This window comes from Vombatus ursinus, unplaced genomic scaffold, assembly GCF_900497805.2.
Source record: "Vombatus ursinus unplaced genomic scaffold, bare-nosed wombat genome assembly UNPS02000577.1, whole genome shotgun sequence".
NCBI classification, from domain to species: Eukaryota; Metazoa; Chordata; class Mammalia; order Diprotodontia; family Vombatidae; genus Vombatus; species Vombatus ursinus.
In genome coordinates this window covers 25174342-25188270 of record NW_020940355.1, presented here as the reverse complement: position 1 = coordinate 25188270, position 13929 = coordinate 25174342, and the positions used below count along the sequence as shown (strand labels likewise).

The 13929-nt window shown below is 36.1% G+C and overlaps 1 protein-coding gene across 3 annotated transcripts in view; it reads left to right on the top strand.

Moving 5' to 3' along the window:
* Positions 1-13929, top strand: part of EXOC2 (exocyst complex component 2) — a 231880-nt gene that overhangs the window by 196042 nt on the left and 21909 nt on the right. For all 3 annotated transcript variants that reach the window (XM_027841894.1, XM_027841975.1, XM_027842046.1), the window contains one exon: positions 8299-8354. In XM_027841894.1, coding sequence (XP_027697695.1) covers positions 8299-8354 — 56 coding nt within the window. The remainder of the gene's footprint in view (positions 1-8298; positions 8355-13929) is intronic.

The following is a 13929-nucleotide window of genomic DNA, read 5'->3' as shown; positions in this document are numbered from 1 at the left end:
GAAACTCTAAACGTAGGATTTCTTGCTACATTATAACACTAGTCCTTATCTCTCGTTCAGAAAAGTTGATTATTTTTCTTAACCTTCCCTAATTACTCCAAGTCAGAGCAAATATACTTTGCCCTTATTAGCAGCATCATTGATAGAGTGCTGAATTTAAAGCTAAAAAATATCTAGGTTTAATTCTGACTTCTGGTAGTTAACTAGCTGTGTAACCATACACAATCCACTTGGTTTCTCAGAACTTCAGTTTTCTCATCTGTAAAATAGAAAAGTCCTCTACTGTCTATTTTATAGGATTGTTGTAAGACTCAAATGAGAAAATGTATATAAAGAACTTGGCAGAATTTTGAAGTGTTACATAAATAAGTTATTATTATCATCATCATCTATAGCATAAATTACATGGTAGAGTAGAGAAAATACCTAATTCAGCATTAAAAGGCCTGGTTATGAGTTCTAGCTTGTCTATTATTCGCTTTGATCAAATAAAATATTTGTATATTGTTTAGCACAGCACCTAGCAAATAGTAAATGCTGTATAATTGTCTTTCCCCATCAAAATGGAAGAATCAACTTCCCAACAGTAATCTGTACCAATTAGTTCTATTCTATAAGGTCAGGAGTTCTTAGCTGGGGTCCTTGAACTTGAAAAAAAAAATTTAATAACTGTATTTCAGCAAAATTGGTATCCTTTGTAATCCTAAAATAATTAATTTCATGAATTTAAAAAGCATTATTCTGAGGAGTAGAAGACTGCCAAAAAGGGCTCCGTGGCACAAAGAAGATTAAGAACCCCTGGACTAGTTTACTAGTTGAAATTTAAATACAGTAGCCCTTCATTTAGTAAGTGAAGTTGTCCCTATAAACTTGAAACTTTTTCAGATTGCTCTTTGAAAGAATGTGTATTTTTTGTAACAAATTCCAAACATTATACCAAACAGAAAAAAAAAGACCATGATAGAATTACTACGGGGAAAATGCTTTTGTTTGTTCCTTAGTTTGTTCCTTATCAAGACTATCCCTCAGTACTTTTCCAGGCCTTACCCCTGCCCTGACTTCACTTTCTTTTTTCTCCATCTTCAACCTCGTAGTTAGCCACTTCAATTCAATACTGCTCTCTACTCCTTGGCCTACTCTTGCCCCTTTCGGATACTTACTAGCTGTGTGACCCTGGGCAAGTGACTTAACCCTGTTTGCCACAGTTCCTTATCTGTAAAATGAGCTGGAGAAGGAAATGGCAAATTGCTTGAGTATCTTTGCCAAGAAAACCCCAATTGGGGTCATGAAGAGTCAGACATGACTGAAACAACTGAACAACAACTTCTTGACTTCAAGCCTAGTGTTCCATCCACTACACCACCTAGCTGCCAGACCTTCAGTATATTCTTATCCCTCCTCAAGCCTCCAACATCCTTCCCTTCCATCATTTCTGTTGCAGGGCTTGCTTCCTACCTTACTGAGAAATTCAGACCATTTGATGGTGAGTTCCCTTTTCTCCCATTCTCTTCATCTCAGAACACCTTAACGTCATTTCCTACTCTCTTTCTTCCAAAAGTCTCTGACAAAGAGATGGCCTTTCTTCTAGCCAAGGCCAACCACTTTACATGTGCACCCATTCCCTTCTACCTTCTCTAGCGTCTGCATCTTCAATAATCCCCTTTCCCTTGGATTGTCAGGATTGTCCCAATTGATTGTCAGGATTCTCCCAATCAGCTGTTTCCTTCCTTCTCTTCAAACATGTCCAGATGATCCCCATCCTTTAAAAAAAATAATAAAAGTTGAATGACTAGATCATGACTAGATCCCTTTAATAAAAGTATTTGTTCTGTAAAATTTTGACTCAGTCAAAAGGTTGCACCCAAGAACCTAGAAGGCCACATGTGGCCTCGAAGCCACAAGTTCCCCACTTTTGGACCAGACCCTGCCATCCGTCTCCTCAAGCCATCATTCTATATCTCCACCCTTTTTTTTCCTCCAAACTCCTTGAAAAATCTGTATATACTCATTGCTTCTACTTCCTCTCCTCTTCCTCACTTCTCAACACTTTGCAGTCTAGTTTCCAACTTTATCATGTCGAAGTGACTGCTTTGGTCAGTTACCAGTGACATCTTAAGTGCCAAATCTAATGGTCTTTTCCCAGTCCTAATCCTTGTAGATTTATTTGCTTCATTTTACATTATTGACCATCCTCCCCATCTGAATGTTATGAATTTTTATATTCCTACTCTCTCCTGGTTCTCCTCCTACCTGTCTTTTTTTTCCAGTCTACTTTGTTGGCTCATCATATCACCCTTCCCTCCCCCCAAAGGTAGGATTTCCCCAAGGTTCCGTCATACGCCCTTCACTCTTCTATTGTTATAGTCTCTCCCTTGGTAATTTCATCAACTTTCATGGGTTTAACTGTTTATACTCAAATTACTCACAAATCTAGACATCCTGCCTCATCCTCTCCCCTGAGCTTCAGTCCCTCATTACCAGTTGCCTGTTGGACATTTCAAACTGGAGGCAGCTAAGTGATGCAGTGAATAGAGAGAGAGCTGGGTATGGAGTCAGAAAGATCTGACTCTAACTTTAACCCTCAAACGCTTACTAACTGTGTGACCCTGGGCAAGCCACTTAACCTCTGTCTGCCTTAGTTTCCTGATTTGTAAAATGGAAGTAATAATAGCACCTATAACCCAGGGTTGTTGTGAAGATATATCAGATATATTATTATTTGTAAGGTGTTTAGCACAGTGCCTGACACATAGTTGGTGCTTAATAAATGCTCATTTCCTCCATTTCTTCCTTCCAGCTGAGTATCCCAGAGATATCTTAAACTTAACATGTCCAAAACTGAACTTATTTTCTTTCCTCCTAAATCAGAGCTTCTTAATCTTAACCTTTGTGTGTGTCATAGACCCCTTTGGCATTCCAGTAAGTTCTAGAATGCCAAAGGACCCCTTTTCAGTATAATGTTTGTAAATGCATAAAACACAAAGGACTCTGAAGGAATCCAATTATATTGAGATACTGTTATCTAATTATTTAGAAAAAAAAAGTTGATGGACTCTAAGTTAAGAGCCCCTGTCTTTAACCCTTCCTCTTCCAAATTTACCTGTTTTCTTTCAAAGGTATCATCATTATCCTTCTTGTCTCCCAGCGTTTCCTGACCACCTCAATCAGCAACACATATATGGATATGTTGTTTCATTGCCCATTTTACATACTTTGATAGCAGAAAGGACAGAGATAGAGAAGAGCTAGAGACCACAGTATTAGGTAATTATCACATAGGATTTCTGAGCTAGAACTGACCTTTGTTGGTAAATCCCCTCCTCTCTTAATTTGAAAGGAAAACCCAGAGAACTGAACTGACATGCTATAGTCAGTGGCTTATTAGTGACAGCTGAAACCAAATCTCATGTCTTCTGCTGATAATCTCTACCACATTGTGCTAACTCCCTTTGCATCCTTCAAGATAGCTATTTGTAATATGATAGGGGAAATTAAGTTCTTGAGCTAGGATAAGGATCTTGACTATTGCAGGCTTTTCTTAGCTCCTACGGGCCTGTGGTCCCTATTACCTAAACCCTTGGTCATAACCTTTCCACTTCTGCTCAGACTTCTCTCTCCTTCATCATATTTCTCATTTCAAAAAGGCTCACAAAATAGACAAAACTAGTATTTTTTTTAAAGATTTGAATTATTAGTAAAAATTTAGTTACGGTATTAAAGCCTGTGCATTATTACTAACAACTCTCTGGCATACTTAATTTGAATACTTTTAACCAAGCAATTAGATTATACTGCAGACTCTTTATTTTGATCTTTACCAACTTGCACATGTAGAAATGCTTTAGACAATCAGCCCATTTACTATATGATTTTCAACAAATTGAAACAAACTTTCTCCTAAAACTAAGTCCTTTAAGATTGTGTGACTGTGAAGACTGTTGTATTTTATGAGCCTATATCCAACTATTTTGTATGAAATATAACCACAGGTACTGAGGGAGGGAAGGGAAGTGATTTTTGACCAATTCATTAGCTTAGGGCAAGTGACACTTTCTACTGAGAGAATAAGAGAGAATACTGAATTCTCTGTTTACTTTCCATGTATCTCCTTGGACAGGTAAACTACTGGATTTTTAGTTTTTATTTGCAAACCATAAAAAATATATTATTTATAGAAAATGACAGTATTTCACTGAACCATCCTTTCTTTTCCAAAGTCAAATTAATGCTTTAAAATTTTCATCAAACTCTCCCTGACGTGTTTTGTGATTTGACAAGGGGCTCTATCCTGAGGACCACAAGTTATTTCCTTTCTCTTTTCCCAATGAATGTGCATATATGTACCTCCAAGGTACAGTACTTTAAGTTGTTTTGAGAATAAAATGAGTAGCATTAATCCCCACTTTATCTTTGCATTTGCAAAAAACTTTGAGTAATAAAATAGAATTATTGCTTGTCTGAGATTAAAGCTAATTATTCATATATGTGTGTACATACATACATATGTAATATATAAAATCCATGCAAAATTTGTGATTTTTCTAAAATTAGGAAGCTCACTATTTTTTTTTCAAGTTTCTATCAGCTGAACTATCGTTGTTCTGGTTGAAAGTATCCTATCCTTCTGTTCTTTCTACTCACAGATTTGTCTCTGGAATGTAATTCATTGAGTAATATAAATTTATTTTGTCTTGCAGTCTTTTTTTTAACCAGTGCCTGATGATGGGTTCCTGCCAGTAAATGTTTTTCATTTCAGGGTCAGAGTGGGAGTTTAGTTTGTAGTGTTGCTATCAGTAAAAAATACTTAACACAATTTGAAAGCATGTGACATTATGTTGACTAATTTTAGTTTTAATTTTAAGTTTTTTAGTCAGCCCCTTAGGGAACCCTTTAATGCATCTATCATTCTTGCACAGTATTTAAAGCAAGCCTGTTACTGCATTTCTCTAGTTATCACTTTCATTGATAATCTGCTACTTAACTAGCTTTATGGCTATGGACAGGTTACTTAACCTTCCTTTGCCTCAGTTTTCATATCTGTACTACCTACTTAACCTGGTTATTTTGAAGAAAGAACTTTTAAGCCTTAAAAGTGCTACATAAATGTAAACAGTTGCTATCTGAACACTGAATAAAGTTGTTTTGTAATAGCATCATTGATCATACTAGCCAAACTCCATTACTCATTTACAACACTGTTCCTCTGGAACTGCCTCCTCTAATGTCATCATACCTAATATTGTGTTTTAATAGAACCAGGTAAATGTTCATGTATTACTTTTACTGTGTATACTAGGATTGACAGTGGAGTGCCCAAAAATCCCTATGCCTTTAAATTATATATAAATATTACAATGAGACTTTTCAACTGGGGAAGATATTGTTAAATTCTTTATGCTGAATTTAGTTTAATTATAATTAGGATTTCATTTTTAGAGAATTAAACTAATGTTTGTATCATGAAGATTACTATTGGACTGTCTAGGGACACATATCAATAATTTGTGAAATGAAAGCACCTCTAGTAATTTTCCATCATTTTGATTTCGCTTATGGGACCTCCTTTTTTTCATCAACCTCAGATAAGGTCATTATTTTATTTTTCAGAATTGTCTGCTGGGAAGAAACAGTGAAATTCTGGGTCCTACTTGCTATGCTATCCTCTTTGTCTCCATTGTACTTTAAATAAAGTGAAAAGAATAATTCCTGGACATCCTAGCTTGTAAAATATTATGATGTTTAATGAGGGAATAAGGTCTCAGGCTTTAGGTGAATCTTCAGTGGAAAATTTATTGAAAGATGTAGATAGGAATAACACAGGATAAGAAATGTAGAGAGTTAGAGAGATAAAGAGACAGAAGAAGAACCTGCTACAATATGTGAAACAGCACCTCAGAAGAAAATCAGTATTCTAGTTTAAAATGTTTCTTAGAAGAATCTAAGGTTGTTGATATGTTCAACTTTAAGAGATGCCAACTCAGCATTTTTATAGTATCTTCAGCAGCACATTAACAGCCCCTGATCATGCTCATGATGACCATGAATATAGTAGCTCACATTTCTGCACCTTTTTAAAGTTTACCCAGTCTTTTTCGTTACAATAATCCTGAGATGATAATAATAATAATGATGATGGTTCACATATGTGTGTATATGTATATATACACAAGTATTACAGATATGTATATATATTTATACATTTGAGATAGTACAAATATTGTAATTCTCATTTGACAGATGTAGAATCTGAAGCTTGGTGAAGCTGTCAGAACTGGAATTTGAAACCAGGTCATCTGACTCCAAACCTAGCATTCACTCTTTCCCCTATGCCTGGTTTCTATCTTGGGTCAAAGATTATGGACATTATGGGGAGTCTCCTTGAAACAATACTGATCTCCTAAAACTTAGATCTCTGTAACTTAGGGTATATTGCTAGCTTTATTTATACTATTAATAGTGGAAATTATTCTGAATTAGTCTTATGATTCAGATGGAGGTACAATTAATCCTTCTATATCATGGAGGATAGAGGGTAGTGCCCTGTGATCTGGAAAATCCACGTAAAATTTTTTGACTCTCCCTTCGTACCAGAGAAGAAGTCTGAATTTTGTTTTCTTTTATAGGATGTTTATAGTACTTTATTGTAAAATGCGGGTTGATATTATACAATACTATACATATGTTTTATGCATTTCTAAATTTTTTCTCTATCACCTGCTGGCCTTCACATGTCATCTGCAGCTTCCGCGAAACTCCCAAAAAATTCCCATTTAATTTCTTATGCCAACTCACAATATAGCAAAACCACAATGGGGAAAGTCACGATGTAGAAGGAATAACAAATAACTGTATTTGTTTTGGTGTTACCTTGAAATTTAAATGAACTGGTCCTTTAGAAGTTTTCCCTGATGGGTTTATTTGGGTTACTACCCTTGTGAGCCCTGAAGGTATGCTGAACCTTATTTATTATGAAAGCTGTGATATGCTACATATCTGGAGTATCAGCACATTGCTAGGACAGTTTTTCTCTTTAACATAAGAGAAATAGTAAATATCAATTCAGTATTATAAATGTTCTGATATATATATATTTTAAACATACTTATATAACAATTTTGCATCTCTTAGGGGGCAGGGAGAAATTGTTTACGCCTTCTCTCTGTAGACTTCTATAAAAATATCAGTTGTCTTATAATCATGTACAGTAGTTTTTCTTAAAGCTGGTGTCATAATATCAAAATTCTTGAAATTACCATTTATAAAAACTTGATTTTGGCAAAGACAAAATTCAATACTCAAAAACATTAAGATAAGTTGACACATAAAGTAATCCTATAGGTCTGACCATGTCATTCCCCTCCTCAAGAAGCTTCAGGGACTCCCTATAACCTCCATGATATAATGCAAACTCCATTTGGAATTTAAAGCTTTTTATAATCTGACTCCAACCTATCTTTCCAGATTGATTTCACATTATTCCCCTTTATTCATTCTGAATACCACTCAAACTTGTTCACCTGTTCAGTATTTGCAGTTTTTCATTTCCAGCCTCTGTTCTTTTGCATGGCTATGCCCCTCCCCAGATCTCTTCTGCCTACATGACTGGAACACTCTCTCACCTCCACCTCGTAGAATCTCTAGTTTCTTCAATAATCACTGCCTATAAGAGGCCTTTCCTGAACATCAACCCCACACACCCCCAGATGTCACTTTTTTCCCCCGCCCTAAATTACTTCATGTTTACCTTCTATATATTTTGCATTTACTTATTTGTGTGCATGTTCTTTCCCTCTGGTAGAATAATAAGCATGAAGGATCATAGTATGTACCTATTTAATAAGTGTTTATAGGATTAAATCAAGTGGAATTGAATAGCTGCATTATTTTATAATTGGCCTTTTAGTTAGCAACATAGCTATAGCATTGTTAGAGGATATATTTTATATAGTAGAGAAATGCATATATACAAACAGCATGAAAGGGACGTTTGTAATGTCAGTTTTGAAGCAAACCAACTGGAAGAGTTACACAGAAGTCTTAGGCACACAGAAAGTTAAAAACATTGTGATGGGAACTCCTGGCTTATTTAACCTTTATCTATAAGGAAATGTTCCTTTCACCATTTGGTTCTAAAAAGGAAATACATTGCGGTAGTATGACTTTCTCTTTCTCCCTAAGTAACTTTAAAGTAACAAAAAACATAGTTTTTTTTGGTGCATTAGTACTGTAATAAATAGAAAAAAGCATGCAACTTGGATTTCTATGAATGCCTTCTTTCCTTCTCTATTTTGGTTTTAGGTGTCAGAAATTACTTAAAAGAAGCATTGGTTAATATAATAGCTGTGCATGCAGAGGTAAGTGTCTTTAGGTGTTTGTTTATAATTAGTATGGACATTTAAATCTTTTACCCCATTCTTCTCACCCCCTTCAAATACAGATGTGTGGGTATATACGTGTAATATAGATATGTCACATATGCATATTATGTATGTTACATTTAATTTTGGACTTGCTTTTAGAGTACAGATTTTTTTCTTAAATTACAATTCCATTTCCATTTGTTCTATCTTTTAAGTAGTCAATCTTGCTTTCTGAGGCCTTGGTATAAAATTTCCTCTTCTAAATGATGAAATTATTTGTACTTGAAGAAGGTAAAGGAAGTAAGGGATTGAAAAAAGTTTTCCTTTTTAAAAAAATTAAGTATAAAAAACCCACATAACTTACTTTGGAAAATTCACTAACCTCTTTTTAGCCAGTATGCAAATAAGAGTTACTTATGTGGTCACATACCCATCTCTAACAGTTGGAATCCCTAAAGGGTAGTGGCATTTTAGACATAAAGGCAAGTAACATTTTGTTGGTTCAAGAAAACAGACTGAAATCTGAGGACAAATTCTTAATATCTTCTGTCAATAGCAGGCCCAGGTGACCCAAAATCATAAACAGTAATTGTTGCTTTTAATTCATTCTTTAAAAATGCCCTCCACTTAAAGCATTACCTTCAGAAATTATGAGTTAACATCTATGTCAGGAGGATACATTCTCTTCTTAGGAGCCTCAAAAGAGAAACAGAAATAGTCTTGTAGTATAACTTGTCAATGCAGAGACCACAGCCACCGCCACCACCTACTACTACCTGTTTTCATTCAATGATTTCAAAATCTAGACCCACAGTTTTGCCAACACATCATCTTAGAAGATACTGATACCACAAGCTTTTATAGGCAACATCACTAGATGAATGAGGAAGGGAAAAGAAGTTATGTGTTGTAAGCATTCTCTGCAGTAATATAAGTGCCTTCCATAGTATGAACACTCCAAATACTTAATAATTTAAGTAACTCTATGAACTCATTAATCTGCGTACTCATTCCATTGGTACAGATCACAACACAACCTTGTCTTCTCATCCTAGATGAAATCCTCCCATAAATTCCCCAAAGAGTATATATTTGGATTTATACCCCCAGTTACTTTCAAAAAAATTTTAAATGACTTGTAAGTCACTTAATTTAACATAATGCAAAACAGAATAATTAAGGATAAGATTTAATTGTGATCATCTAACTTGTCTTAGGCCTAGGAAATGAGAGTTTTCTAATAAATAAACATTATAGTCTCTTCCAACTCTAGAATTGTAAAATTCTGAGATTTTAGGGGAAATAAAAGAGTAGCTTGTTACTTTCCTGAACTGATTATTACAGTTGAACACTGAATTTTGTTCTAAGTTTTCTGGAAGCCCAATTTAAAAAAGCAAAATATTTTCTGTTACCTAGTTTTCATTTTTTGACTGAAGAAAACACGCAAGTTCATGTGTAATGTCAAACATTTTCCTAAAACTAAACTCAAAAAATTTGTTATGGAAATTTACAAATAAGTAGCATTGAATAATAGTATTTTCATTTATGGTTTTGCTGAAGACAGAGGATGTATTAACTCCTTACAAAGCCAGAGATAAAAGCCAGAAAGAGGGTGTGATTGAAGTCTGTCAGTCTATCACTTTATATCAATACCTTGGGTTGCCCTCAGAAAACTGAATTGACTGTAATCCAGTACTTGCCAAAGGTTTCCTTGAAACACCTGATATTTGAGAAAGATAACATTGGGGAATGTTAACTAGTTTCTATAACATCTCTCCTTTTATTGGTAGCTCACCAAAGATCAAGGTCTTCACTTAGTTTCCTGAAGAAATGTCTTCACAAAGTTATGGCTTAAAGTTTGCCCTCAAGATTTCTGTAAGGATTTCTAAAGGATTTGAAAAAGAATTTCTCTTTTGTATTTTGAAAAATCATGCTAAACCAGTAAACTCTATATGAAAATCCACATAATAAACTCCTTGCATTCATTCAGTGCCTGGAAAAAGTTAGTTCCTACTGCCAAACTTAAATGTTCTCTTTTTATCAAAGAATAAGACATGTACAACACCATTTGTTTCCCTCTCCACCTTAGCTACCAAAAAGCTAAAAGCTAAATTCATTATACAGCTGCAAGTCCAGTGTGCCTGCTAACATCTATCTTCCTGCCCCTTTTAATTATTTTTAATTGCATAGGATTTTTTTTTAATGTTTTTAACTTTATAAACCCACTCAAATCATTTTTGGAAGTAAGAGGATTATAAATCCTAAATGAATTGTGTTTCTAACTTATGTTCACTTAGCATATGTTTTTAAAGTAACTTAAAAATTTTCTATTTCAGAGAATAGAATTTAAAGCTCAAATCTTTATTTATTTTGTTCATAGTTTGGTTCTTTTTTAAAAGTACCCAGTACATCTCAAACTATGTAACAAAGTGGTAATCATCAAAATAATCTGGTACTGAAGGAGAACTCCTAGGAATATTGTAGCCAAATTCCAGAGGTCCCAGGTCAAGGAGAAAATATTACAAGCAGCCAGAAAGAAACAATTCAAGTATTGTGGAAATACAATTAGGATAACACAAGATTTAGCTGCTTCTACATTAAGGGGCCGCAGGGCATGGAATATAATATTCCAGAGGGCAAAGGAGATAGGATTACAACCAAGAATCACCTACCCAGCAAAACTGAGTATAATCCTGCAGGGGCAAAAATGGTCATTCAGTGAAATAGAGGACTTTCAAGCATTGTTGATGAAAAGACCAGAGCTGAATAGAAAATTTGATTTTCAAATACAAGACTCAAGTGGAACATGATGAAGTAAACAGGAAAGAGAAAATCATAAGAGACTTATTATGGTTGAACTGTTTACATTCCTGCATGGAAAGATGATATTTGTAACTCATGAGACCTTTGTCAGTATTAGGGTAGTTGGAGGGAAAAAAATTATATGTACTATATATAGATAGATAGATAGATAGATAGATAGATAGATAGAGGGCACAGGGTGAGTTGAAAATGAAGGGGTCATATTTGGAGAATAAAATTAAGAGGTGAGAGAGAATTATTCTAAGAGAAGGAGAAAGGGAGAGGTAGAACGGGGTAAATTATCTCACAAAAAAAAAACAGAAAAGAAAAGGCTCTTACAGTGGAGGGGAAATGGGGGAAGGTGAGAGGGAATGAGTGAATCTTATTCTCATAGAATTTGACTTAAGGAGGGAATAACATACACACTCAATTGGGTATGGAAATCTGTCTTACCCTACAGGAAAATGGAGGGGGGAAGGGGACAAGAGAGTAGGGGGATGATAGAGAAGAGGCAGATTGGAAAAGGGGGTAATCAGAAACAAGTACTTCGGAGGAGGGACAGGGTCAAAAGAAAGAATAGAATAAATAGGGGTGGGTGGGATAGTATTAAGGGAAATAGAGTCAGTTTTTCGCAGCATGTCTACTATGGAAGTGTTTTGCATAACTGCACATATATAATCTAAAAAAATAATAATAATAGTTTAGTACTGGATAAGAAATAGAATGCCTAGGTGGCACAGTGGATAAAGCACTAGGCCTGGAGTCAGGAAGACCTGAGTTCAAATTTGGCCTCAGAAACCTACTCACTGTGTGATCTTAGGCAAGTTACTTAACCCTTCTTGCCTCCATTTCCTCATGTGTAAAATGAACTAGAGAAGGAAATGGCAAACTTCTCTAGAATCTCTGCCAAGAAAAGCAGGAAACTGGGGGGGTGGGGGGAAATTTGCCTCAAGTTGTTCTGATAAAAGGTCTCAGCTCTTTTTGTGGTGGCAAAGATCTGGAAACTGAAGGGAGATGCCTATCAAAAGGAGAATGACTGAATGACTTATGGCACATGAATGTGATGGAATCCTATTTTGCTATAAGAAAAGATGAAAGGTTCCACTTCAGGAAGCCAAGATGGTGGAGTAAGAAGTAAATCACTCTCACCCTCCCTTATCGACCTCTGAAAGCCCAAAAAATATCACCCCAGGAAAAATCCTGGAACAGCTGAACCCACAGAAATACGGGGTGCAATAGTCTTGTAGCCCAGGAAGCTTAGGGGTTTAAAGGAAAAGGCCCCTCTGCTCTGGGGTAGGGAAAGCAGTACAAAACAGCAGGCGTCCCAACAAGCTAGCAGAAAGCCCCACCTCAGCATATCGGGGGAGATCCTGAACCCCAGGGTGGTGGAGCGGGCAAGCACCAACCCCATGACCCCTGAGTGCCTCAGTACGGACAAGGGAACCAGCAGAAACCCTGGTGCCTCAGCAAAACTCTGGGAAGCTCAACTCCAAGAGGGAAAGCTCTAGGCTGAGAGACATCCTGCAGCAGCAAAACATCCCAGTGCAAGGCCCAGGTAACCAGGTGCCAAAGAAAGGAGTGCAAGGCTTGGGTGAGCAGGAGCCAAAGAAAGGAGTACAAGGCCTGGGTGAACAGGTATCCTCCACGGCAAGATTCCACACCTTTATCGCTAGACCCCTAGTGTTGCTCATTCCAGCCCAACACCAGGTAAGCTGCCAGAACCTCCAACACACAAAGCCAGTGACCAGGCCCTAGGCCCCCAGCACAAAAAGCTTAGGTCAGTGCCCCCTGCTCTCCAGCAGGAAAGCTCAATTTTTTTTAAAAAAGTCAGGAAATAAGCAAACACCATGAGCAAAAAGAAATGTATAATGACCATAGATTCTTATTATGGGTATGAGGAAGATAGACGACAGAAATTCAAAAGAGGACAACATACCCACATCTGAAACCTCAAAAGGGAATATGAACTGGTCTCAAGCCCAAAATGCCTCCTTGGAAAAGCTCAAGAAGGATTTTAAAAGTCAAATAAGAGAGGTAGAAAAAAAATTGGGGAAGGAAATGAGAGATATGCAAGAGAGAGTCAATAGCTTGGAAAAAGAATGACAAAAATTAACTGTAGAAAGCAGGCACTTCAAAAATACAGTTGGCCAAGTGGAAAAAAGTACACTGAAGAAAACAAATCCTTAAAAAGCAGAATTGGCCCAATGGAAAAGAAGGCACAAAAACTCACTGAGGAGAAGAAATCCTTAAAAAGTAAAATGGGCCAAACAGAAAAGGAGGCACAAAATCTAATAGAAGAAAACAGTTCATTAAAAATTAGAATTGGGCAAGTGGAAGCTAATGACTCTTTAAGAGAGCCAGAATCAGTCAAACAGAAACAAAAGAATGAAAAAATAGATGAACATGTAAAATACCTAATTGGTAAAACAATTGACCTGGAAAACAGATCCAGGAGAGACAATTTAAAAATTATTGGTGTACCTGAAAACCATGATGAAAAAAAGAGTCTGGACAGCATCTTTCAGGAAATTATCAAGAAAACTGCCCTGAGGTCCTAGAACAGAGGGCAAAATAGTTGTTGAAAGAATCCACTGATCACCTCTTGAAAGAGATCCCAAGTTGAAAACACCAAGGAATATAGTAGCCGAATTCCAAAATTACCAGGTCAAAGAGAAAATACTTAAGGCAGCCAAAAAGAAACAATTTAAATATCATGGAACCACAGTCAGGATTACACAGGACCTTGCAGCTTCTACATTAAAAGATT